The 26,821-nt window shown below is 31.3% G+C and overlaps 1 protein-coding gene across 2 annotated transcripts in view; it reads right to left on the bottom strand.

Annotated features, from left to right (window-relative positions):
• Window positions 1-313: 313 nt before the first annotated feature.
• The window catches only part of LOC107455376 (uncharacterized), a 31,546-nt gene continuing 5,038 nt past the window's right edge, over window positions 314-26,821 (bottom strand). Inside the window, exons 3-9 of one of the 2 annotated variants that reach the window (XR_015431324.1) lie at window positions 26,530-26,631; window positions 23,666-23,767; window positions 17,258-17,368; window positions 11,047-11,154; window positions 8,975-9,097; window positions 2,834-3,027; window positions 314-1,591 (exon numbers count right to left, since the gene is read on the bottom strand). Coding sequence is in view for 1 of the 2 variants with exons in the window: in XM_087157097.1 (XP_087013223.1) it covers window positions 2,912-3,027; window positions 8,975-9,097; window positions 11,047-11,154; window positions 17,258-17,368; window positions 23,666-23,767; window positions 26,530-26,631 (662 nt within the window). In the remaining variant the exon portion in view is untranslated. Of the gene's footprint in view, window positions 1,592-2,800; window positions 3,028-8,974; window positions 9,098-11,046; window positions 11,155-17,257; window positions 17,369-23,665; window positions 23,768-26,529; window positions 26,632-26,821 lie in introns of those variants that run through there. The other variant, XM_087157097.1, reaches the window with a different exon arrangement.

Below are 26,821 nucleotides of genomic sequence, written 5' to 3'. Positions count from 1 at the left end.
TACTAAATTGTATCACAATCACCAAATTTTATCACACAAAGCCATTTTTTATTGTTTATTTTACCAAAATTATTATCAAAGCGCTTCAATAAAAATTACAGAGCTCTTAGATGTGGAGCTAGAAGCAAGGTTAAGTTATTCCATATTCTGGAAGTTCTGACCAGACATTTTTTCTCAATGTGTAAATACATGCGCATAGTAAATGCTAAAAAATACATAAATATTAATGTTATATGTTAATGTGAAAAAAAAATTGAGTAATTAATATTAAAAATAACTAGTTGAATAAAACACAAAGAATAATTCAAACGATTATTTCTTTCTTTCTTTATTCATTTTAACAAAGCAATATTCCAATTACAACCATCTATTTTCCTTAACCGTAAATAATTCGTTCAATTTAAAACAAAAGCACATTAGGCAAAGTATAATTTTCAACATGGACTTTTTACTTATTACTATTAAGTATAAAAATTGCTTTACAATTACACAAAAAATTTACTCAATTATTCCAAATTTTCATATGTTTAAAAATATTCATACTATAAAAGAAAGATCTAAATGGTCATGAAATTTTTACTCTTTGGAGTTCCTGGGTTGAAGATGTCATCAAACAATTTTGAAAATGAGCAAGAACGCTTACTTCTCTTTTTAACCAAGATTGTAAAAAAAGAATAAATATGAACTGAGCTACCCAAGCTCCAAAATTTTCCTTTGATTATTTTAAATCTAGACTAACATACCGGAAAAAGTCATTCCTGGTAATGTATGGTATAAATTTTGTGAATCTCTCTTGATTTCCTGATCTAATTTTTTTATATGAATCAATGTCAATGATTAAAAACATAAAATTTTTATAATGGCTTAGAGAATCAAGGTGATGGCCATTTTTGTTTGCAATAGTATATATTTTGCTTTTCATTCTACAAGCAAAATTAACTTATAATTCTTACATAACATATAATTTATTTTTTCTTTCTCACTTCAGTTTATTATTTTTCACAATGCAATGTGCTTACTTCTAGATCAGAATTATTTTCTTCTATTCGTTCTCAGGACACGTTCAGCCGATTTTGCTCAAATGTAGCTATTTTCAAATTTTAAAGCAAAATTTTTGTAATTATAAATATGTTTATTTTTTTATAAATATTTGAGCGAGACTTACGAAATTTTTTGTGATTATTGCTTATAATAACCAAAATAACAATGTAGATGCCACAATTTGCAAATCTATTGCTACATTTTTGGCATAAAGTGATCAAAAACAATATTTTCTCTTTGTAATTTATTGTCGGTCCCTCAAATCTTTAAAATTCATTGATATGTATGATTAATCGCATTATCCAAAATCTTCTGAAGTTATAGAATGTTTCTCTAATTATTTCAGTAGAATTATGAAAAAATTTATTGGTATAGAAGTGCTTCCATTATTTTGACCACCCCCAGTATCTCACACTGATGCTATCTTTAAAATGTTTGAAAACTTAAATTGTTTATAGTTAAATTTAAAACAATGGCTAACGCTTAACAAATCAGAAACTTGCATTTCATTTTTCGCTCATCTCACTCGAACGATTCGTCGGAGAAAGTTCTAATGTCCACAGTGACCTTCCGAGTGTTCCAAGTATCTGGATATCGAATTTTATCGCTATTGGTCCGATTGATTAGGAGCCTATAATATGCATATAATTTTAGTTTTTTAATTCTTTTTTATTTTTTCATTATTTTTGTGCTAGATTTTTTTATTAATTTATTTGTATTTAATTTCTTTCCCTTTTCTATTTCGTAGACATTATGATAAATCTGAGAAATACAAAACGATACTTCGTTACAATAAGAAAGTGGCATCTGTTAATTAGTTAGGGTTAATCAGTTAGTATTTGTCAATCAGATTTTTTTATTATTATCTTTATTTTGTCATTGTTAAGAATGGGATCTAATATGAATTTTGCAAAACTTCAAAAATTGCATGAAAAATTATTTATTTCAAATCATTACCAATTCACTTTAAAGGGTATAGATAGTTAATTCTGAACACAAATAATTAAACAAGCTTACATCAAACCATATGTATTTACTCCATTTCAAGAAATTTTTTCACGAATTTTGGGGTATGGTAGATTGTTTACAACAGAGCACGAGAAGGTGAAAGTTTGTTATTACTTGCATTTTGCTGAACATTTCATATAAGCAGAAGTTAACTTTTACAAAGCATGAAAGAATTCCATAATATTTAATTTTTATTCATTTCTGTTATGTTTAGCCTAGTTCGAATTCTACTCTTTATCTCTCTGTGGTGTGTGTATGTTTGATTAACAAACTAATTGTATTTTATTGAATTAATTTTATATATATGAGTTAATAATATAGAGAAACGTGGAAAATTATAAAGATTAATGAAACTTACTGATTTTCTTAATTTTCTTCGTTTTTCTCTGTTTCTTTTTTAATCTTTTTTGTCTTTATGTTTTTATTCTATATATATCTATACTATATGTGAAGCATCACACATCTTTTGCAACTAGTACAAAATTATTACAGCATGGTTGAGGAGAAGTTGTGCTGCAAACTCCATTTAGATTCGACGTTTCGGATTATCAATTATTTAAAAACATTCAAATAGTAAAGTTTTCAGTAATAACATTTGTCTCCTACAGCAATTCATTGAGTTTTTTGCTAGCAATGTCTAATTTTCTGAAATCAATATTGAATCATAAAGTCTCTACATAAATGGCGTGATATATATATTAACAGCATACATATGAACAAAATTGGAGATATTTGGCTGATTAAAGTTCACTTTTTGTATAAAACAATTTAAGCTTTATTTCACAAAATTGCTGTCATGCCAGCCCAATATATAACACTAATTTTAAAACCAAAGCTATTTACTCGATATTCCACAGTTGAATCATGAATCAGTCGGACATCTTTTACAGCAAATGAGTAGCGCACAGACGACAATGATGATTCCAAAAAATGCAGATGCAACATAGGTGGCGAATCTCCAACCAGAAGGGAAAGGAACTGAAAAAAAAATTAAGTATTACAATTATGTGCTATAATTCTATATAAGCGTCTAAAAGAAAATTATTTTGAACTGAGTACTTTTTACGGAAATGTGTCTGGATTACATACATTATTCTTAGCTGAATACCCGTTTTTCGAACTGATTAAGGAATGTTCTACAATTTTAAATAGTATAGATGTCTATAGATGTGCTATAATTCTATATAAGCGTCTAAAAGAAAATTATTTTGAACTGAGTACTTTTTACGGAAATGTGTCTGGATACATACATTATTCTTAGTTGAATACCCGTTATATATATATATATATATATATATATATATATATATATATATATATATATATATATATATATATATAAATAAATAAATACAAGAAAACACTAAGAAAGTTAAGAAAAACAAGTTTAAGAAAAACAGTTCATATTTTGTAATCTGGCAATCTTTCTGCGAAAACATTTCTAAATCATTCTTGAAAAATAACTGTCAATGTAAGTTGTTATGATTTTGCTACTCGCTTTATAGTCCCCCTTTTTAATGTTTTTTATTTTTATTTTATTATTTCTTTTTATTTTATTTTATTATCTGTTTTTACATGTTATATTTACTTTTTATGATCTATTTTTATGTAGTTATTTCATAAAAAAAATTTTTTGAGTGCTCCTCACACTATTGTATTAATATATTTTGCTTTGGCTTTATTGATACAATATCAGAAAGCACTCTGTTTTGCGGATATAATCGTGTGGGCTGAAGAAAAGATTATATCTTTCTTTTTTTTTCCGGCTTTTTTTCCGGTTTTTTAATTAACATTTCACTTTTTTTTTTTTTTTTTTTTTTAAATAAAATATTGCTTGTTGTTTTTTTTACTTATTATTTCCCACCCCCTTTTTTTCATATGTCTATAATTTTTCTTTGTTTTATTCTTCATTTTGAACTTATCTAATGAGTGCTGTTTACTTGCAGCTTAAGCGCAATAAATGTTACTTATTGTTTTTCTTAACTTTCTTAGTGTTTTCTTGTATTTATTTATTTATTATTATAGTGATCATATTTAATGCAGCTTTAGCGCTTAATATTATCTACTATTAACTTTCTTTCATTCTCCTTCTGTTTTCGTTTTTATTTCCAGTCTTTAGGACGTTACGTGTGTTTAGGATGTTGCTCTTTGAGCCTATTTTTATGGAATTAAACAATTATCACAATTTAGCGCCTGGTAAAAAATGTGTTCAATATTTAAATTATTCTTCATGTTGTACCCGGTACGGAGAGCCTAAATCAGAGGGGAACTTCGGATCGACATCCTGCTACTCTGAAAGCAAAAGCGAAAGCAAACGATTTTTTGAATTGCATTCTATTCCCGAAACTTTACCTTCCTATAAAGCGTGTGATGATAAAAGATGCAAAACTTGCCCTAATATTGACAAAAAACATACTGTTCCTTATAACGTTAGCTCCAAATCTTTTTGTAAAATTAAAAATGTTATTTATATGTTAACCTGTGGTTTCTGTAATATGAAATATGTTGGACAAACTAGTAACTCACTTAACATTCGAATTAATCAACACCGTTCTGATATTAACAGTAATAAGGCTATCAATAACCTGGAATTGAATCATTTTAGAGTACATAAATTTAACAGAGTCAAAATTAATATCTTAGATATTATAGAAGATTTAGATTTAAGACTACAGAAAGAAAATTACTACATGCTTCTATACAAAACAATTCTGCCGTATGGGCTAAACGATACCTTCCAACATACACAGATTAACTACAATAACTCATCAACTTATTCACTTTTTCATATTAAAGATAAGCGTACAAATCGAGGTAAACGGGGTTCAAGAAGTAATAGAAACTCTCTTAATAGTGACAAATTAAATATAAAATTTCTTTCTAATATGGAAAAAGACTTTAATAAACAATATAGTATTAAACCAATTAAAGATTTTGTCTTCTCCCTTAAGAATTATGAAACATATAAGTTCTACGATCTTATTATTAACTTTTCTTTCATTAATTTACATTTCAAAATTCTTTGTTTCGATCTTATAAAAGCCAAAATGAGCAAAATTTTGCCTAATAATAAGAAAAGTTTAGATAATTTATATTTTGTTATTAACTTTCAAAATCCTATTTTCGATAAGATCAAATTTCACAACATTTTTGAAAATTTTAAAGCTTTATTTCCATTAAAAGATTTTAACATTATTAAAAGTTTTAAATATAACAAATCACTTGGTAGAACCATTTTTAACTATAATGATATAAGCAAAAATTTAGGGAGTATTAATATATCCGATTATGAATGTCACTGTGAGGAGGTTAAATATTTTGATTTTGTTGATAAACATCATAAACATATTATCACTGGTAATTTAAATATTATAGAAAACTTGGAACTTAGGAATTTAATGATAAAAGGCACAAAATTTAGACCCATTTACCATATATCAATCAATAAGATTCTAAAATACTTTCTTAATGATCTCAATAGTTTTTGTTTAAAGATATCAAATAGATTCTCTTTACCTTTAGGTATGCTAACAGAATGGAAATGGGAAGTTTATTATTACTTTAAAAACTTTATTTTCAATAATAAGGATAATTTAAATAAGAATAACAATTCAACAAATTTTTCTAATATTGTTCAATCAATTAGGCAAATTCAAAAAAATTTTGTAATTACTCCAATAGACAAAGCTAACAATAATTATGCTATATTCTGTAAAAAATTCTATGCTGAACTTTTAAATACGGAATTAAAAAATAGTAAAAATTTTGAACTTAGTAATTTCAATAATAATATTGCCATTAAAAAAATTTTAGCTTTTTACAAGAGATTAAAAATTAAAATTAGTAATATACAATTTCCTTACTTAATTATCAGTCCTAAATTTCATAAAATTCCAGTAAAATTTAGAACTATCACATGTGGGTCGAATACTTATTTAACTAAACCTGGCACCATTTTCTCTAACTACTTAAATAAGATTATTAACTATATTACTAAAGAAGGTTTCTCTTGGATAATCACTAATAATCAACCGATTTTAGATTTCATTAAACATAATAAAATTAATTCTATTGCGACTTTTGATTTCCAGGATCTTTTCAATAGCATTCCCCTTTCTAAACTAAAAGATGTCCTTTTGAATTATTACCATGATTTTAAAAATATCCTTTGTTGCGATTTTGATTATTGGGAAATTCTGATTAATTTTTGTCTTTTTAGTAATTATCTTTACAATGGAAGGGATATCTTTCTTCAAATTAATGGAATACCACAGGGATCTAATTATTCATCTCTCTTAGCTAACTTATTTTTGCATTATTATGAAAAAAATTTTACTCTGAGTATTAAATTTGTTTTTAGATATATTGATGACTTAATTATCTTTAATTTCCAAGATTTTACTGTTTTATTGAGTGATATATACCCTGAGGAATTAATCTTACTTCGTAATCATGATGATAATATTAATTTCAATTTTTTGGATTTGGGTATTATGAAAGTTGAAAATATCTGCTTTGTTGATTTATACGATAAAAGAAATGATTTTAATTTTAATATTAATAAACTAGTTACATGGAATTCTAATGTTTCTAGGAGCATCTATTTAAATACCACTTTTAATGAAATGAACAGAATTAAAAGAATATGTAATAATATTTATTTATCCAAAATACAAATCGATAAACTCTTTCAAAATCTGATAAAAAACAATGGATACCCAACTAATGTAATAAAATTTTATATAAAATCATTGAATTAATCGTATATTTTGGTGGATATATTTTCTAAACATTTTTTTTGTTAATTTTTATGATTTTCCCATGTGCAAATCCATTTCAGGCCAAAATTCATTGCCAAAATTATTTACTAAATAATTTCTTTGTTAATTTATGTAATTTTTCCATGTGCAAATCCATTTCGGGCAAATCCGTGGCTATAATTATGTACTAAAAATTTTTTTCTTTGTTAATCTTTCCATGTGCAAATCCATTTCGGGCAAATCCGTGGTTATAATTATTTACCAAAAATTCCTTTGCTAAATAATTTCCCTTGTTAATCTATACAGTTTTTCCATGTGCAAATCCATTTCGGGCAAATCCGTGGATAAATTGTTTGCTAAAAATTTCTTTATTAATTTATACAATTCCATGTGCAAATCCATTTCGGGCAAATCCGTGGTTAAAATTATCTGCTAAAATTTTTTCTTTGTTAATTTTTCCATGTGCAAATCCATTTCGGGCAAATCCGTGTTGAAAATTATCTATTAAAATTTTTTCTTTGATAATTTAAATAATTTTTCTATGTACTAATCCATATCGTGCAAATCCGCGGCTAAAATTATTTGCAAAGCAGGCAATTTATGTTTCTCTTTTCTATTTTATATTTTTTCTTAAATAAACATCTATCTTCTAAAACTATTTATGATCAATTTTTAAAATTATCCAGTATAATATTACCTTGTGCACATCCATTTCGGGCCCATCCTTGGTAACTAACAAATCAAAACTCAGAATAACAAATCACTTCAGCAGTGCAGTAAGAACGACACTTTAGAACCCTTTTGTTACACTCAATTTGCGCTTTTGTTTTCATCTTTTGTTTTCATATTTTGTAATCTGGCAATCTTTCTGCGAAAACATTTCTAAATCATTCTTGAAAAATAACTGTCAATGTAAGTTGTTATGATTTTGCTACTCGCTTTATAGTCCCCCTTTTTAATGTTTTTTATTTTAATTTTATTATTTCTTTTTATTTTATTTTATTATCTGTTTTTACATGTTATATTTACTTTTTATGATCTATTTTTATGTAGTTATTTCATAAAAAAAATTTTTTGAGTGCTCCTCACACTATTGTATTAATATATTTTGCTTTGGCTTTATTGATACAATATCAGAAAGCACTCTGTTTTGCGGATATAATCGTGTGGGCTGAAGAAAGGATTATATCTTTCTTTTTTTTTCCGGCTTTTTTTCCGGTTTTTTAATTAACATTTCACTTTTTTTTTTTTTTTTTTTTTTAAATAAAATATTGCTTGTTGTTTTTTTTACTTATTATTTCCCACCCCCTTTTTTTCATATGTCTATAATTTTTCTTTGTTTTATTCTTCATTTTGAACTTATATATATATATATATATATAACGGGATATAATATATACGGGATAACGGGGAATAATATATATATATATATATATATATATATATATATATATATATATATATATATATATATATATATATATATATATATATATATATATATATATATATATATATATATATATATATATATATATATATATATATATATATATATATATATATATATATATATATATATATATATATATATATATATATATATACAGAGAGAGGGGAGAGAGAGAGAGTGATGTAGTGGTGAAGCAAGGGAGGTAAAAAGACAATAAATTAATTTAAGAATTAAAATTAACAAATTTAAAGAAAAAGAAAAATAAGTATAACAGCGACATCGATAGTGAAGAAGCTGCATACACACAGCATTGCAAAACAAAGACTGACGAATAAAATTAAATGGCTCTAAAGCAAAGAATAAGTTCATTTAATATTTCGAGACTTTTCCCGTTCAGACACTCTAGCACTACGAATTCCGGAACTTTTCCCTTGTAGACAATCTGGCACCTTTCAACACGGAAGTAGATGGATGATTGGCAATAACGACTACTACATTTACATATATAGAATGTAGGAATAAAGCAAGCTAAAAGCAAGATTTGTGGAAACCTGGGTAATGAAGAGAGAAAAAAGTAGGGAGTATAAAAAATCACGCAACCATGAGACGCCTATTCCTTATACGAAAAATATAAAGAACGTTTACACTATGAAAAGGACAAAATTACGCAGTATTTTAAATGTTAACCCAATAAGACACAAATAATATTTACTTTTGCAATATTCATCCATTTCCCATTTGTTTCTCTCAGCAACATAACCAGAATAACATTTGCATCTAGTATACTTGTCGAAGGTGAGTTCACAAGAAGTTGCCATCGGGCCACAATCACATCCTAGAAAAAAATATTTAACCACTTCATTAAAACTCATTAACTAAAAACACAATAAAAAGAAATAAAAGAGAAATAATTTTACTAGTTAAGGACAACCTTATGTCAATATATCATTTCTAATAGGAAACTGTTCATTTCTATTATCTTTTTTCAACTCTTGAGTTAATTTAAAAAAAATTAATTTAATAAAGTTTTTAGAAATACTAATATGAATATTAGATATTATGTCTGACAAAATCTAAATAAAATCTCAAAATTCAGGATATTTAACCGTATTAGATGAAAGCAGATAATTAGCGGTTTTTCCACAGTTAACATTTTGATTACAATCTTATTTTCTTATTTGATTACAATCTTATTTTTATATTTTGATTATAATCTTATTATTCATTATTATCTTATTTGACTGTTTTGCTTGAATGTGGTGAAAAAAAAATTAAATAAATTATTCTTAAAATCATTTTTCCGAGAAATTTCTAACGGCAAAGTAAGTATGCATTATTTAAAAAAACAAAATTACAACACACGTTGCGTTACGTAAATTAAATTTCATAGTTAATTTAAATCTATTTGTTTTCATCAGTAAAAAAACCCACCTCTTAGCTGAAAATTACTTTTTAGCAGGTCAAAATGCAAATATGAAATATTTGCATTTTGACCTTCTAAAAAGTAAATTTTATTTCTGACTTTCATGCAAATTTTTAATTTAATTCCGCTTAGTGAGAAATTTATTATAATTTTAATTATTTTTACACGATAATTTTAATTATTTTTACAAAATTTTTCTGGCACTTCTCACTTGAAATAATGAATATATATTGTTGGTTTCAAGAAGAAGAAAACTAGCGTTCTTCGCATATTCTTATTTTGCGCAAATTCTATTTCAGTCATTGAAGTCTAAAATAAATTTAAAAAAGTAATGTTTGCCATAAAACCACCATGTTTATCACAATTGTTATCTTTCAACTCTCTTAAGGAAAAAAAATACAATATTCATAGTCTTTATGGTAATATATAAGATTATAAATTATGAGCTGACAGGCAAAACAGTCCTCAGTGGCCGTTAAATCGAAGTTTAGAGTCTTGTCTTCGTTTGAAAAAGATGCGAAATTTTCGCGGTCTGCTACTCCTTGTAAAAGAGAAGTGATGCTTAAAATCTTAAATGTTGTAACCGACAAGTCGCAGAAGATGAGCTCGCACTTGTTTTTTAGTTTCATTTAAAATTACATAAAAGATTTCACAAATATGAAATATTATCTATATCAACTAAAAGTTGGAATTGAAACTACTGTATTAAATTTTTAACGAAAACATTATTTGCTTTCTAAATGTATTTCTTTTAAATATTTTTTTCTTTATCAAACAATTATATTTTATAAATAAAAATTTATTTGTTTTACTTAAAAATCAGTGAGAAACAAATATATTTCGAGCAATAATGTAGTCTCAAAAACATTAACAAACACGAAGCAGACATGGAAATTAGTGAGCAATATTACATATACACAAATATGAAATATAAACTTTAGTTGGAATTAGAACGACATTATTAATTATTTTATTTTATGAAAACAGTCTTTGCTTTCCAAATTTTTTTTAAATATTTTTTACTTGACCAAATAATTATATTTAATTACCAAAAATTTATTTGTTTACCTTAAAAATTAGTTGGACACAATAATATTTCAAACAATAATATAGTCTTTAAAACATTAATAAATGTGAAGCAAGCATTGAAATTAGTGATCAGAGCTTTTAACTTGTTTCAAGAATGTTGCACTATTTTTTTTTCTTTTCCAAACCTATTGAAAGATTTAAAAGAGACATAGAGCATGTTAGAAAAAAAAATAGTTTATGTTGTTCTTGTGACAAAAAATTTAAAAAAAAATTTTTTAGAATAACTTATGGAAAATCATATATCTTAATATTATTCAATTTTTTCAACTTACTTTCGCATTTGCCGCTAGAATCTGCATATACGTATTTATAATTACAAATGCATTTCTTTACATTGCCTTCAAACTCACAACTTTTCGAATTATATCCACAATCACACTCTGTAAAATAAATTCAATAAATAACAAAAAATGTTCGCAAAGAAATACTGGGAAAGTAAAGATTTCAACAGTTATATTCTTTGTATGTACAGATAGCAAAACAAATTCATTAAAATTTATTAGTTCATTATAAATTTGATTTTATGAATGAAATGTAAATGTGCGCAAAAATAAATGCATGGAACACCATGAATATCTCTTGATCTAATGATCGGATTTTCACGTACTAGAACTTTATCTTAAAGGTTCACTGGAAGACTTCAATTATACTAATCATAGAGTGCGCAAACGCTATTTGAAGTTCAGAAATCAGACACAAAAACATACTTTCCTGAATAGATTTTTTTTAGACGGATTTAAATTTTTGACTACAACCTGAAAACAGATTTAGGGGAGGAGTTGAAGGTTTTCACTTTTTAAGGATAATTTTACTACTTAGGCGAATCGAAAATATTTAGTGAACAATTATAAAATCCATTTATTCAAAATAAAATCCATTCATTCCTACAAAAAATAGCTCATGTAAATATTTTTTTTTGTTTTATTTAATACTAGACGACTTTTATTTAATACTAGAAATCTGAGCAAAATCAGTCAAATAGGTCCTGAGAAATTGAATTTTTTTAAAAACTCGTATGCTTAAAATTCAATTTCTCAGGAACTATTTGGCCTATTTTTCTCAAATTTAATATTTTGTTATGCATATTATATTATATTATATTATATTATATTATATTATATTATATTATATTATATTATATTATATTATATTATATTATATTATATTATATTATATTATATTATATTATATTATATTGTATTGTATTGTATTGTATTGTATTGTATTGTATTGTATTGTATTGTATTGTATTGTATTGTATTGTATTGTATTGTATTGTATTGTATTGCATCGTATCGTATCGTATCGTATCGTATCGTATCGTATCGTATCGTATCGTATCGTATTATATTATATTATATTATATTATATTATATTATATTATATTATATTATATTATATTATATTATATTATATTATATTATATTATATTATATTATATTATATTATATTATATTATATTATATTATATTATATTATATTATATTATATTATATTATATTATATTATATTACAGCTTTTACATTCTTCTAAATAATATTGGAAATCTATTTGGATTTCCATTGTTTCTAGTTCCTTTAATGTTCCAAGCTTCATTTCATAATATATCTCGAGAAAATTTTAGAATCGATAAATAAAAAAAGACTTTTTCATCAACATCGAGTAGGACGGAAACGTTAAACTGTTTGGATAAATAGGAGACCTTTTATTTTCTCATTCGACTTTTGAAATTTCAATTGTAAACGGAATTTTTTTGACATGCTTAAAAAATGTTTTTAATGTTAGTAGTAACAAAAATTGTATCGCATTAATTATTTTAGAAAGTAGTGACTAATTATTATTTTTGCAATCTATGAGCCTATGCTATTATATTAAGTAAAAATTATTTTAATGCCTCGCTAGGTAATTTAATATACCGTGTCACTAATTGAGTAATACCAAAAAACTCAGGCGAATAGATAAAACATTTTTGACTTCTAAAAATATGAAGATGACAATAAAAGTAAGCATGTTTTGATCGTTCAAAAATTGACGTAACAAGTTATTCATCCCTTTTGAGCTTTGAAAATGGGTGCTTATTTTTGAGCGATCGAAACATGTTGACATTTTTTTAAAGCTAATGAAGTTTTGATAATCAATTGCGCAATGTTGCTTCTAGGTTTTAATCATTATTTCGAACATAATTTTATGCCCGTAGAAGTAAACATCTGCATTTTAATATTTTAATAAGGTTCATGCAGTCCTTAAAAAATTAGAATATGTGTAATCAGTATTATAATATGAATATTGTTATACTGTAATTATGAAGTTATCCTCTTTAACTTTAAATTAAGCTTTGAAACCAAATATTTGGAGTTAGTGAAATTGAACTTTGCTTTGAATGTGAACTTAATAAAATGCATTCTAGCTTCTTGGTTTTGCTGCCACTATTTCAGAATCTTAAGAAACTTATCAACTCTGTTTTAACGGAGAGTATCTTATAACAGGTATCTGTTTAGTGTTGATGAAAATCGTAAAACAAGTTTGCAAACTAATCGAAAGAAAAATGCAAAAAATCAACATATTTTTTATTTTATTTATAAATACAAGGAACTAAAATAAAACATAATACACAAGTTCCACGTTGAAATTTTAATTTTTTTATATGCAAAAAATATTTACTTTACCATCATTTTACTATCTCTAATTATCTCGGGCAATTGAAAAAAACTAAATATTAGTCGTTGTATATGTTCACATTTTCATAATCGGAAAAATCATCTGCATTACTTTTACTTTCACTCGCGAGAGCCATTTTTTTTTACTCCTTTTTTCATGTAAATTCAGCAACCATCGTATATACAATTTCACAAAACGCGTCTGCAGTTCCAAGAACAGAAAAATTGGCAAACCTCCAATCACAGCAGATTATCATTATTTTTTCGTTTTGCTTTCGGCCGAGTAAAAACGTGATGAAACAAAACGTATTGACGAATTCTGCTATGCCCGAGTTTACTCGGGATAGTAAATATTTGCAATATATACATACCCGAATTAAATCGGGATAATCGGAGAAGTGGTTAGGAAAAAACGCAAAGAAATCATAATACCGATTTTTGGCGATAAATGTAGCGGGTGGTAATTAAAGAACATATTGTACGACAATTTACGGTGAATTTGCAAAAATAAGTTTCAGAATGTATCGAAACATCAGGATGCTATTTGTAAATCATCTTAATCCAAAGAAAACCATGTAACTTAAATATTTAGCAGAATGTAGCGATTTTTTAAACAATGAATCCTACACTATAAAACATATTATTAAATCATGTTATTCTTACATATTTCAATGTTTTTAAAATATCCCTTAACATTCATCATTTTTTTCAGTTATGGAGAAAATTATATAAAACCTTATGAATAAACATTGCAATTACCATACCCACTAGATTTTTTTCGGTTAAATTTTTTTTTGTTTCTTTAAACCTTCTTGCCTAGAATATTCGATCAAAGCTGTAAAAATGTTTATCCCTAAAAATTTGTATTAAATTACAAATTTGATTTCAGTGTAAAATCTTCACAATGAATAATTATATCCATGTGTGAATAATTTGAGATACTCATAATTTACATGGATAATTTGAAATAATACATAGAAGTTTTAACTACGCGAGAGCCGCAAATAAAGTCAGATAAAAAATTTAACTATTCAAATTCTAAAAGTTTGAAAAATCATATATAATTTATAAATAGATTCAAATTTTCTTTCCAAAAGAGATTAAAAAGTAAACAATCTTTGCTTTTCGGTGAGAAATCAGTTCAAAGAATGTATATTTCTCAGAAACTTCGAGATATTTTTCTTTTAACTATTAATAAACAAACCTTTTTAAACAATCACAATACTTTATTTCATTCTTTTCAATTGCCTGAGATTGGTTGCTTCGCAACGGAATGAAATTTAGTATTGATCTCTTGAATAATCTATGATTATCTTAAATTACTCATTTGTGGAGGTGATATAGCTTGGCAGTCTTTAGAGCCTATTGCAAAATATATGACCTCTTAGCCCCCCCCCCCTAACAAGATATGACGAATCTTACCAAAGTTTTGTCTGTTTCCCCTAATTTGAGGGTCCGAAATCCAAATATGTAAAAAAATGTATATATGTTTATTTAAAGAAAGTACGTTTTTGTGTCTGATTTCATAACTTGATTAATATTTAGCACTAATAAATTAGCATATTTAAAATCCCCTCCCCAGGAATCATTAAGACTTAGTACTGGAACTACAGTAATAGACTTAGTACTAGTACTTAGTACTCACTTAGTACAGGAAAATTCGATCACTGGATGAAAATTCTTCAGGGTGATATCGTTTTTAATCTGCGCATAGTAGACATTGTATACTAGATTAATGCAATTCATTATGTTAATAGCAAAGCAAGAATGTTGATGATAAATGAATTATTTTGCATTTTTTATGCATATTTAGTTAGTTTTTCTAGTTAGATATTTATGTACCTCGGGAAATTTTTTTATAATCTAGATTTGTTCACTTTTTTGTTAAAAAAATATTTTAATGAAGTTTGATTTTATGATATGTACATTTCTAAAAGCATTTTACTTGTGAGAAAAACTTTTTCCTTTTATAAATTAATGTAAATTTTATATTGAATCTTGTTACTTTAAATTTCCTCCAATGACAAGTGATAAAAGTTGATCAGAGTCTTTCAAAATAAGAATTTCCTTCCGGGCTACAGGCGAGCTTTAAATTTCTAAGAAAATACAGTTCGGATGCCTTCCAGAAGACTATAATCGAAATTTGAAAAATTATAATTTATTTTTATCAAGTATTTATTTACGCCGACCAGTCTGTGTAGGGGGCAGGGAACTGTCCTTGCATCAGAAAGGTTCTGGGTTCGAATCCCGGGCAAGGCATGGATGTTTCTTTCCCTCTATCTGTGTTCTATGTCCTTTCTCCTTTGTGTGTGAATGTGACCCGCCCTATAAACGGGTTGTGGTAGTGTGACGTGGGCGACGCTGTTCCACCGCCGTGGCTTCGCCACAGGTGCCCACTGGGTAACGAAAAGAGAATTAGCAGTTCTGGCACTTTCTGTGGCCAATGGACAATAGCTCCAAGTGCCCGCCATTAAAAAAAAGTATTTATTTACTGGTTACAACCATAAGCTCAGTTGAAAATTAGCACTTGACACTTATGAAGCTATGATAGCTGAAAAGGGTCACATTTACGGAGATTTTAATTGTTAGGCGGACGGCACACCAAGTTTTTCTCTCTATCAGTCAGGTTTGATAATCGGTTTGCGTCCAAGTGGACATGGTTACATTCCGAGTGGACATTAAATCTGCCATCTTTTGTCAAGGAGGTACCACACCAGAGTTACTCAGGTTATTATCCGAAATCATGACATGTTGTTTGGTAGAAGGTGGAAACTCCATTGTGATAGTGGTCATGGGCCATATGGTCATTTGCCACTTACATGACAAAATGAAAAGATTGTTGAAGGGAGGGCTTAGCATAGCAAAAGAGTCTTCCACGGGATTTGGCTCGAAAACTTTGTACCCATTTATATATACTTCATTCACTGACCCCTGTCAAAACTTATACAAATAAAAACTCCTCATCAAAAATTCCTTTACGAAGGTTAGCTCTAGCTTGTCTTCATGCTTGACTTCTTCGAGTGACTTCCAAATAACTCCTTTGCCTCCTTCGTTGGGTTAAAAATTACAAGACAACGGATTTGAACATTGATAGTTGTAAACTCCAAAATGTGTTGGTTGTTCAACGCTGGTACGAAAGGGAAATGAAATATTTGTGAAATATCCTGTCCATAGACTACGCTCCCCAAAGTTAGAAAACTGTATTTTGCTATTTAGTAAATTATTGTATGCTATTTAGAAAACACTCGTTTTAGAACAATTTTCCTTTTGCGTTGAAATCAGTAGTTTTGGAGGTAAAAAAGAATTAAATAAACAAGCCAAAAGTTACATCGTAATGGTGCATCACAAAGAGCTGTTGGCTACGGTCTTTTAAAAATTCATAATTGAGACCGGAAAACATGCCAACACAATTTTGATCCTCTGGACTGGGAATGACTCGTCTCCAAAAGGTGTATAAAGAGCAACGCAGAATGAAATGGCAGAAAGAGTTTTATAATGAGTACATGAAATGTCCTTTATTCAATTTGAATAAAAGTAATTAATATTTCAGACTTATCAGAATTTTAAAACTAAGAGCTTTGGTTAAAAAGAAAAGTAAAAAGTTTAAGCATTCGTTGTTATCCTCATCTTTACTAAATGAAGCTATCATCTGGTAATCTAAATAACTTTAAGTTGCCAAAAAAATGAATCGAAGTGAAGTTAATATAAACGATTTTCAGGATTCAGTTCCCTCTATCTTTATAATTACAGATCAAATAAAGGCTTACTGGGAATAAGACTTCGAGAATGTTTTTGGATGATATAGATTTGTTACAGCATGACTTACTTTCACATTCATCTTCATGGTTTTGCTTGTAATTCTCATAACATGAACATACTTTTTCGTTTGTTTGTAAATCAAAAGAGCAATTTTCGCTGTTCCGTCCACAGTCGCATTCTGTAATAAACCATTCATTTGTATTGCAATAACTACTTGTAATTGATTTAAAGCTTAATAGTTTAAAATAAACTTTTTAAAATATACAAAAATTTTCAGTAAAAATTCAAAAATAAATACATAAGTAAAAGCAAAAGAGAAACAAAGAAGTTGTGATCACCTTATTATGATTACTGGCTACCCATTGGTTAAATGCTTTTTCTTTCTAGGTTGACATCGTTAAACGCCACAAAATTTCAAATCATGGGTTGCAGAAACTGTTTTTATTGTTATTTATCGTCGGATTGGTCTACAAATCTACGTGCATTGGCACGTACGTTTACAAACACGAGCATTGGCAGAATGCACGTGTTTACAGACATCACAAAACTCTTTTCCTTCTTCAATATTTATATTTATATTGAAATCACCGTCAAGCCAGCAATTATAAGTTAATGAAAAAAAGAATACAATAAACTCACCACATTAATGCATATCAAAATTAAAAGTCGAAAAAAGAATTCTAAAAGAATTATCAAGCAGCAGCGGTCGCCATAACAACCTATGCGCATTGTTTACTATTATTCTTGAACAAAGTTGAAAAGTGGGATGACGTCCGAATAAAATGCGAATGCCATCAAATCCAAATCAAGACCCATTTTGCCAATGGATAAAAAATTGAAGCAAAATTTGATATTAAAGTAATTACTTGAAGTGAGTTAAGAAATATCTACGAATCACGTTTTTTTGTGCTAATTAAGGAATTATTCTCATTAACATTTTATTCCTTTTCTATTTTGCTGCAAGTAAGAAAAGTTTGCACATTTAGGTTGGAATAGTAATAGGAGTTATGAATAAACAAATTTAAAAAAAGTAATGCACCCCTGTAGCAGCCTGCTGAGGCTTAGGAGAGGTCCCGATGGTTAAAGCTCCATAATCTCCAGACCAATGGCATGATTGAAAAAATTCATCTATCTAATAAGACTCTTGTAGAGGCTGTTGGTTGCGTCAGCTCAGATTGCATGAAAAACTGAGGTAGAAGGATCGAGGATGGGAACGAAGATCGAAGGTAGGAGGACGAACCGAAATAGTTCCTGCGCGGATGAATACCGGCGGAGGAGCATCAACCAGCGGCCAAGGCAGGGAGTGAAAAGGCTGAAGTCCAGTATTTAAGCAGATGACAGTTTGCCTTCGAGAGAGGTTGTTGTGCAGCGTCCGAGACTTCGTCCCGATATCCCAATTCTTCCCGGGGACGCCCACCTGCAGAATGCGACATTTACAATCAAAAGTTTAAGTTTTTAATTGTTCTTTTAATAACAACTTTTAATGTTTTTAAAGAATAACTTGTTAATTGGAGTTTGTGAAGTTTCGTAGATGGTTTGTTATCTTTCAATATTAAAGAGGATGTTTCTTTGCCATATTGTTTCATTTTTGAAAGTCTTACATTCCCATCACCGAACTATATACAATTGGTGACCTGTAAACGAATGCGTATATTTCTGTTTCTGCAAACTGCTTTTGAGAAGTTCTACTACTTGATGGATTACGGGGAAATGCTGGTACGTGTCAAGTTTTAAAGTTTTTTGGCAAGCCGTGAGTACAAATTACTTCTATTGTTGGACTTATAAATTTTGGATTAATGCGAAAAATGCCCGAATCTACTGAAGCTGCTGATCAACAAATTGCTCGTGTCACTGTAAAGCCGCCACCTTTTTGGAGAGCAAATCCAGAATTGTGGTTCAGACAAATAGAAAGTCAGTTCACTCTTGCGGGAGTAAGTACAGAATCAACGAAATTCCACCATGTAGTTGCTGCTCTACAACCGGAGGAACTGGCGATTATTAGCGACATCGTTATCAGTCCACCTGGGGATAAGCCTTTCGCCGCACTTAAGAAAAGATTGTGCTCTCAATATGCTGAATCTGAAGCTCAACGCTTAAGGGATTTGATTTCGGGGATGCAACTTGGCGACCGCCGTCCTTCAAGACTGCTTCTGGAGATGCGGAATAAAGCCGGAGCGAGAATTAACGATGAAATTCTTAAATCTTTATTTTTGCAGAGATTGCCTACTAACGTTCAACAGATTTTGGCGATTTCCAACGATAACCTGGACAAGCTGGCAGAGATGGCGGATGGTATCATGGCTACAACAACTAACGCACATTCAGTCAGCGTAGTTGCTGATTCGACGGATCAGACGGATTTACGGTCTTTATTGACAGAGATCACAGCTCGTCTCGCACGGTTGGATGACCGTACAAGTGACCGGTCGAGAAGTACTAGTCAGAAACGCTCTACAAGCCGAAGCCGACAGTCTGCAAATTCACAGTATTGCTGGTATCATAAAATATTTAAACAACGAGCCACAAAATGCCGACCTCCATGTTCGTTCCTACCGGAAAACTGCCGAGGCCGTCATCTAGTCATAAGGATGACGGCGAAGCGATGATTCAGCGACTTTATCTGACGGACAAGTCTACATCCTCACGTTATCTCATCGATACGGGAGCTGACGTCTCTGTGATACCTTGTGCTGCTTATGCATCCAGTGACCATTCCTCTCAGATGAAGTTGTTCGCCGCAAACGGTACGACCATTCCAACGTTTGGCCAACGCCTGTTGAAATTAGACCTCGGACTCAGAAGAGAGTTCAACTGGCCTTTTATCATCGCTGCCGTGTCTCATCCAATTATCGGAGCTGACTTCTTACGCAATTTTGGTTTATTAATAGACGTCAAAAATGCTACAGTAATTGATCCTTTGACCAAGTTGCAAGCAAGAGGTACCCGGTATACTGGGAATGCTTCAGCAGTAAGGGTAATTTTAGAGAACTCCAAATTCCACAATTTGTTGTCTGAATTTCCTGATCTGATTAGATCAGGTGTCACGCCAAGAAAAGTTAAGCATGGAGTAGAACATTGGATACAGACAAAAGGACCTCCTGTTTTTTCGAAACCTCGACGTTTATCGCCAGATAAGTTGAAAGCTGCAAAACAAGAGTTTGAATTTCTGGTAGCATCAGGGATTTGTCAGCCTTCCAAAAGCTGTTGGGCAAGTCCGTTACACATGGTGTTAAAGAAGAACGGCAACTGGCGACCATGTGGTGATTTTCGTCGTCTTAATGGTGTGACCGTGCCAGATAGGTACCCTGTTCCCAACATGCAAGACTGTTTTCAGGTTTTGGAAGGTAAAAGGATATTTTCTACCTTGGACCTGGAAAAAGCGTATTATCAGATTCCGGTGCGCAGCAAAGACGTACCAAAGACTGCGGTAACAACCCCGTTTGGATTGTTCGAGTTTTTGTATATGCCGTTTGGATTATCAAATGCTACCGCATCTTTCCAACGCTTCATTCATCAAGTCTTAGGTGAGTTTGAATTTTGTGTACCTTATTTTGATGACGTATTGGTAGCTTCGAAGAACGAAGAAGAACATTTAACGCATTTAAAACGAGTTTTCAACGTTTTGCTGAATATGGTGTAACACTCAACGTAAGCAAGTGTGTCCTGGGACAGTCTTCAGTAGAATTCCTAGGGCATTGTGTAACGGAAAAGGGTATTACTCCGCTTCCTGATAAAGTTTCTGCAATTGCTAATTTTCCTCAACCAGTTACAATAAGAGACCTGCGTCGATTTCTTGCGGTCTTGAATTTTTATAGAAGATTCATACCTAGAGCTGCCCACACTCAAGCAATTTTAAACGAATATTTAAAAGGTGCTAAGAAAAATGATAAAAGCGCGATCAAGTGGTCGGAGGAAGCAGTTACTGCCTTTGAGAAGAGCAAGAAAGAATTGGCGAATTCAACCACGCTGTACCATCCTGTCATGAATGCACAGTTGGCGATGGTGGTAGACGCTTCAGATACTGCGATGGGTGCTGCTTTGCATCAGCAGATCGAGAAAGAGTGGCAACCACTTGGTTTTTATTCAAAGAAGCTTGCACCATCTCAAAAAAGGTATAGCGCTTACGACAGAGAGCTCTTGGCTGCGTACATGGCCGTCAAATACTTTCGTCATATGGTAGAGGGTCGGCCGTTCACTATCTACACTGACCACAAGCCGCTTATATATGCCTTTAAACAAAAGGAAGATAAGTGTTCGCCAAGACAATCGCGTCATTTGGATTTTATTGGCCAATTCACTACGGATATTCAGCACGTGAAGGGAATAGATAACGTGGTTGCAGATGCGCTGTCCAGAGTAAACATTGCTACCATAGAAACACCTTCCCATATCAATTTTCAAGAAATGGCTAACAACCAAAAAGGTGACCAGGAACTAGCCGAAATTTTAGCTCAAACCGGTAACTCGTCTTTAGTACTTCAACCATTCGTAATAGGTGATCCTGGTGTGGAACTGTTTTGTGATGTATCTACCAAACGGATTCGACCATTCGTACCGAAAGTGGACAGAAAAAACGTCTTTTCCAAACTGCATTCTATTTCACATCCAGGTATTAAGGCTACTATAAGGTTGGTGGAAGAGCGATATGTATGGCCTGGTATAAAGAAAGATATTAGAACATGGGCTCAGCAATGCTTAGCTTGCCAACGTTCTAAGGTAACACGTCACACACAGAGCTAGCTTAGTACATTTGTTCCACCAAATGCCAGGTTCGAGCACGTGCACATCGACATCGTAGGTCCCTTGCCGCCATCAGAAGGTTTTCTCTACTGTCTAACTTGTGTCGACCGTTTTTCCAAGTGGCCAGAAGCTTACCCGCTCGTAGATATAACAGCCAAATCGGTTGCTGAGACTTTCTATGCTGGATGGATTGCTAGATTTGGAATACCGCTACGAATCACAACAGACCAGGGAACACAGTTCGAAGCCTCACTGTTTGATGCCCTGACTAAGTTCCTGGGTTCGGCCCGTCATCGAACAAGCCCTTATCATCCCGCAGGAAATGGTCAAGTGGAGAGATTTCATAGACAGATGAAGGGAGCGATTAGAGCCTACAGTACAAGTCAGTGGACCAGAGTTTTACCTACCATTCTTTTAGGTTTTAGAGTTGCATGGAAGGAGGACTTGCAGGCAACGACAGCGGAAATGGTTTATGGAACTCCAATACGACTGCCTGGAGAATTTTTATGTCCGTCTACTGGTACAGCGGATCCCGCAAACTTTGTTGGAAAACTAAAAGAGACCATGCAGGAGTTGCTGCCAGTAAAGTCCAGACATCAGGGCCATAGAGCAGTTTTTGTAAGTAAAGACCTTTCGTCGTGCAGTCATGTTTTCCTGAGGACCGATGTCATAAAGAAAGGCCTGCAGCCACCGTACGAGGGTCCATTTCAAGTGCTGAGTCGAGGGGAGAAGGTTTTTAGGATTCTTATTCATGGCCGGGAAAGTACGGTAAACGTGGATCGTCTAAAACCTGCATATGTATCCCGAGATGAACAGGACATGTTTCCTAAAAGCGAATCAACAGCTATGAGCGAATCTACAGAGGAATCTACTATCCCAGAGCCTAGTGACATGCCAAGAGAGGTTAAGACACGACCAGGCCGTCGAGTTAAGTTTCAGGGAAAGTATCAGCAATGAGCTGGAAAAGTCTCGTTAACTCTGGTAGGGGGCTACTGTAGAGGCTGTTGGTTGCGTCAGCTCAGATTGCATGAAAAACTGAGGTAGAAGGATCGAGGATGGGAACGAAGATCGAAGGTAGGAGGACGAACCGAAATAGTTCCTGCGCGGATGAATACCGGCGGAGGAGCATCAACCAGCGGCCAAGGCAGGGAGTGAAAAGGCTGAAGTCCAGTATTTAAGCAGATGACAGTTTGCCTTCGAGAGAGGTTGTTGTGCAGCGTCCGAGACTTCGTCCCGATATCCCAATTCTTCCCGGTGACGCCCACCTGCAGAATGCGACATTTACAATCAAAAGTTTAAGTTTTTAATTGTTCTTTTAATAACAACTTTCAATGTTTTTAAAGAATAACTTTTTAATTGGAGTTTGTGAAGTTTCGTAGATGGTTTGTTATCTTTCAATATTAAAGAGGATGTTTCTTTGCCATATTGTTTCATTTTTGAAAGTCTTACATTCCCATCACCGAACCATATAACTCTTATGCTTGAAAGCTGCAGTACTTAGTTTTCCTTTCTCAAAATATTAACAACTTTTACTTATTGAATCACTTCCAACACGGGTACGTGAGATATACAAACGCTCTTCCCCGCAACTAATTTTTTAAAAAAAATGAGAAGTAGTGTTAAATTATCGTTATCGGAAAATAGTTCTCCTTCTGAATCCCTTAATGCATTTTTGTCCAAAAGAGTTACATGTGCCAAAAAGAGGAAGAATAAGGAGTTCTTGAATTTTTCTTACCTTCACATTTGCCGTGTATTTGAGCAGTTCCCTGATAGCAGCGACAAGTTTTTTCAGATCTCTTAAATGTACACCCTATATTTTCCTCTCCACAATCGCAAACTGAAACAATAATTATTCAATAACAACTCAACAATTCAAACTACAAGCACGTAGTCCATTTATTACAGTTGAAAATAGCTCAAATAATTATCAAAACCAGGACAAGCATTATTTGCCGAAAACTGTTAAATACTCTCGTCATAGAGGTTGCTTAAATGTTACGTGACTTGGAGATTCGAGGTTTAAAGGTTAAACTGGTGATAGATTTATGCATTGCTATTTCGAAGTAGGAGATATTGTTTCTCATTTGGTTATTAACGTTAAATCGCATAAGACTAAGTCCATATTGCCGGGATGAATATATGCTAATTAGAAAAAAGTATCTAGACACACTATAGTATGAACTCGAAGACTCCTGAGAGGTATATTTACATGATGTTGTACACGTTTTACAATGACAACCAGTTTTTCTTCTTTTTTTGTAGGTGATTACTATAGGAATCGACTTCTAGGTGTTCATCACAGCTAAAGTAATGGCAAAAAGAGAAGAATTTTGGTTACCTGGCTACATAATCTGCTTTCTAATTCATGCCAGAGTTGTTCTATCGGATTTATTTAGATCAGTCGAGTTTAGCCACTGCTTTCGTCAAACGATAACTGCTCAGGTCTCGATGTGTAAATGGAGCAGTTTCTTTTTCCTTTTGAAAGAGATGTAATTCGTAACATGATCGTAAAGATTGGTAGAGCAACATTACCTAGCATATCCACTTACGTCTCAGAATTCATGTTTAAAGAAAACCTGAAATTTATGACCCAGGCTAAACCATGAAAAATTCCCCAACACCATTATACATCACCGACTCTATCCGCTTCTTGAACTACGAGGGTTGTAAATTAAATAGTGGCAACTTAACCTTGAAACTCGCAGAAGGGTGGGCATGCGCAAATAGGATATGGGAGAGGTGAGGTGGAGCTGTTGTCGATGTGTAGAGTGCAAAATACAGTCGATCTGCTTAGAAGGGTAGTTGTTGTGTGGCGTTAAAGTGAGGAGTTTCGTTTCCATCGCTCTAAAGCATGTTTTCAAAAGGCGAAAATGACGAAAAATGACGTTTAATGACGAAAAAGACGAGATGCTTGAACCCATCGTTCTACTGTCCAATACGGTAAAGCATTTGCGTCACTAGCTTCCACTAATCCTCGATAGCATTCTGTTGCATTTTTGCCGCGGACAACCTCGATTTTAAGCGACGACCGCTGATCACCTTTTGAAAACATGCTTTAGAGCGATGGAAACGAAACTCCTCACTTTAGCGCCACACAACAACTACCCTTCTAAGCAGATCGACTGTTTTTTGCACTCTACACATCGACAACAACTCCACTTCACCGTTCCCATATCCTATTTGCGCATGCCCACCCTTCTGTGCGTTTCAAGGTTAAGTTGCCACTATTTAATTTACAACCCTCGTATTTTGTACAGAAATTATCGAACTTAGTTATAATAACATAGCGGTACTGAACCTACCTACAGATAGCGGTGCAAAGTCATTGCTGATCGATTCTAGTGTTAAATTGCAACAGCAGATTATCGTACCGGATCAGGATGTTTAAACTACATGTTTTATAAAGAAACTGGTAATTGTTAGATTACATATTGTCCAAAGTACACTCTGTACTTTTTAAGAATTCTATACTAAACACAGTGACATCTTTGAGCAGCTTTTCCAAAATGCCTGCGCAACTTTCTTTTTATAGTTTTCAATGAACATACGTCTGTTTTATTCCTCTGTCGCCCTTTGTTTCCAAAATTCGTTAGTCCTCCGGTGGACAAGTAGTTTATTTTCACCAAATTTTTTAATGAAATAGCTCGAATTCAAAAACTTTAAAAAAAGAAAATAGGCGATGAGAGGAGTTGGCCGGTTTGAAAGAAAGAGAAAATTTCAAGGAGAGAGCTGGGCTCTGACTGTCTCTATTCGAGATGTTCTAGATGTCTCTGTTTAGTCTCTGTTCGAGACGATATTAAGAGGTCTCAGAGGAGGTTTTACTTTTGTTTAATTTCTTTTGCCTATATTGCAAATTTTTAATTTTCTTTTTCTCTAACTAAGTATCCCATGAATCTAGATGGGCATGTATGAACTTAAAATTGGATAGGATATGTATCGAAAATTAAATATGTTACTCAAGGTTTCATTAGGTCATTTTTTGAGTTTCATATTTCCATTTTTGTTCATTATTTGAAGAGTAGTATACCCACAATTTCCTCTCCTTTACATTTTAAAAAGCTAGGGCGGGCCTTAACCAGTATACCCTATGTTTTTGTTTTTAAAAACTAATACTTTCTTTGCATGCACAAAGAGTGCGACATTTTTTTTTGCTTGTTTCTTCATTTGGTTATTAATAATAATAACCTGGGATCATGAATAATATCTGAATAAGTATTTTGTGATAAATTATCACATTAATTCTATTATTTCCCCCAATTTAGCATTCGAGAATCACATAATAGTCCGCACTTGAAACATGAAGATGGAAACTAAGTATGAAAAATTCCAATGATTGGTTTTAAGCTTATGCCCAAAGACACGTTTTTTTTGGACAATGTGCAATAAGAATTAACTCTGATTTTCATATATTGCGCATAAATGTGTATGTTCGTAATTTATGGGCCGTTTAAATTGTTATGCCTTAGCAGACGTCACAGTACATGAGTGAGATTAACTTTTTTTAATTTTTACATAGGTTTGAAACTATCTCGTCAGTGTGTTTCGCATAATGATTCTTCTATGATCTATGATAGATCTAAAATTAAAAGGTTTACCTACTTTGACATATGCCATCGAAGTTACCGGTACCGATTCTGCAATTACAGATTTTTTCACCGTTAATAAAACTGCATCCTCTAGAGTTGTATCCACAGTTGCATCCTGAAATGAAATATACGGGAAAATAATCCTCAAATTCTGTATAAAACACGTCTCGGATGTTATTTGTTTATTTCACCTTGCTTAAATCTTAATAGCTCTGTTGTTCAAATTAGGAAAATTCTTAGGTCTCTATAATCTTCTAGAGATTTAAACTTTAAATAATGGCAAAAATTATTTTTTTCTTGTTAAT

The sequence above is a fragment of the Parasteatoda tepidariorum genome, chromosome 2, assembly GCF_982258835.1.
Source record: "Parasteatoda tepidariorum strain Cologne lab strain chromosome 2, Ptep-v5.0, whole genome shotgun sequence".
NCBI classification, from domain to species: Eukaryota; Metazoa; Arthropoda; class Arachnida; order Araneae; family Theridiidae; genus Parasteatoda; species Parasteatoda tepidariorum.
Note: the sequence above shows the minus strand (reverse complement) of the source record. Positions and strands in the feature narration are given on the sequence as shown.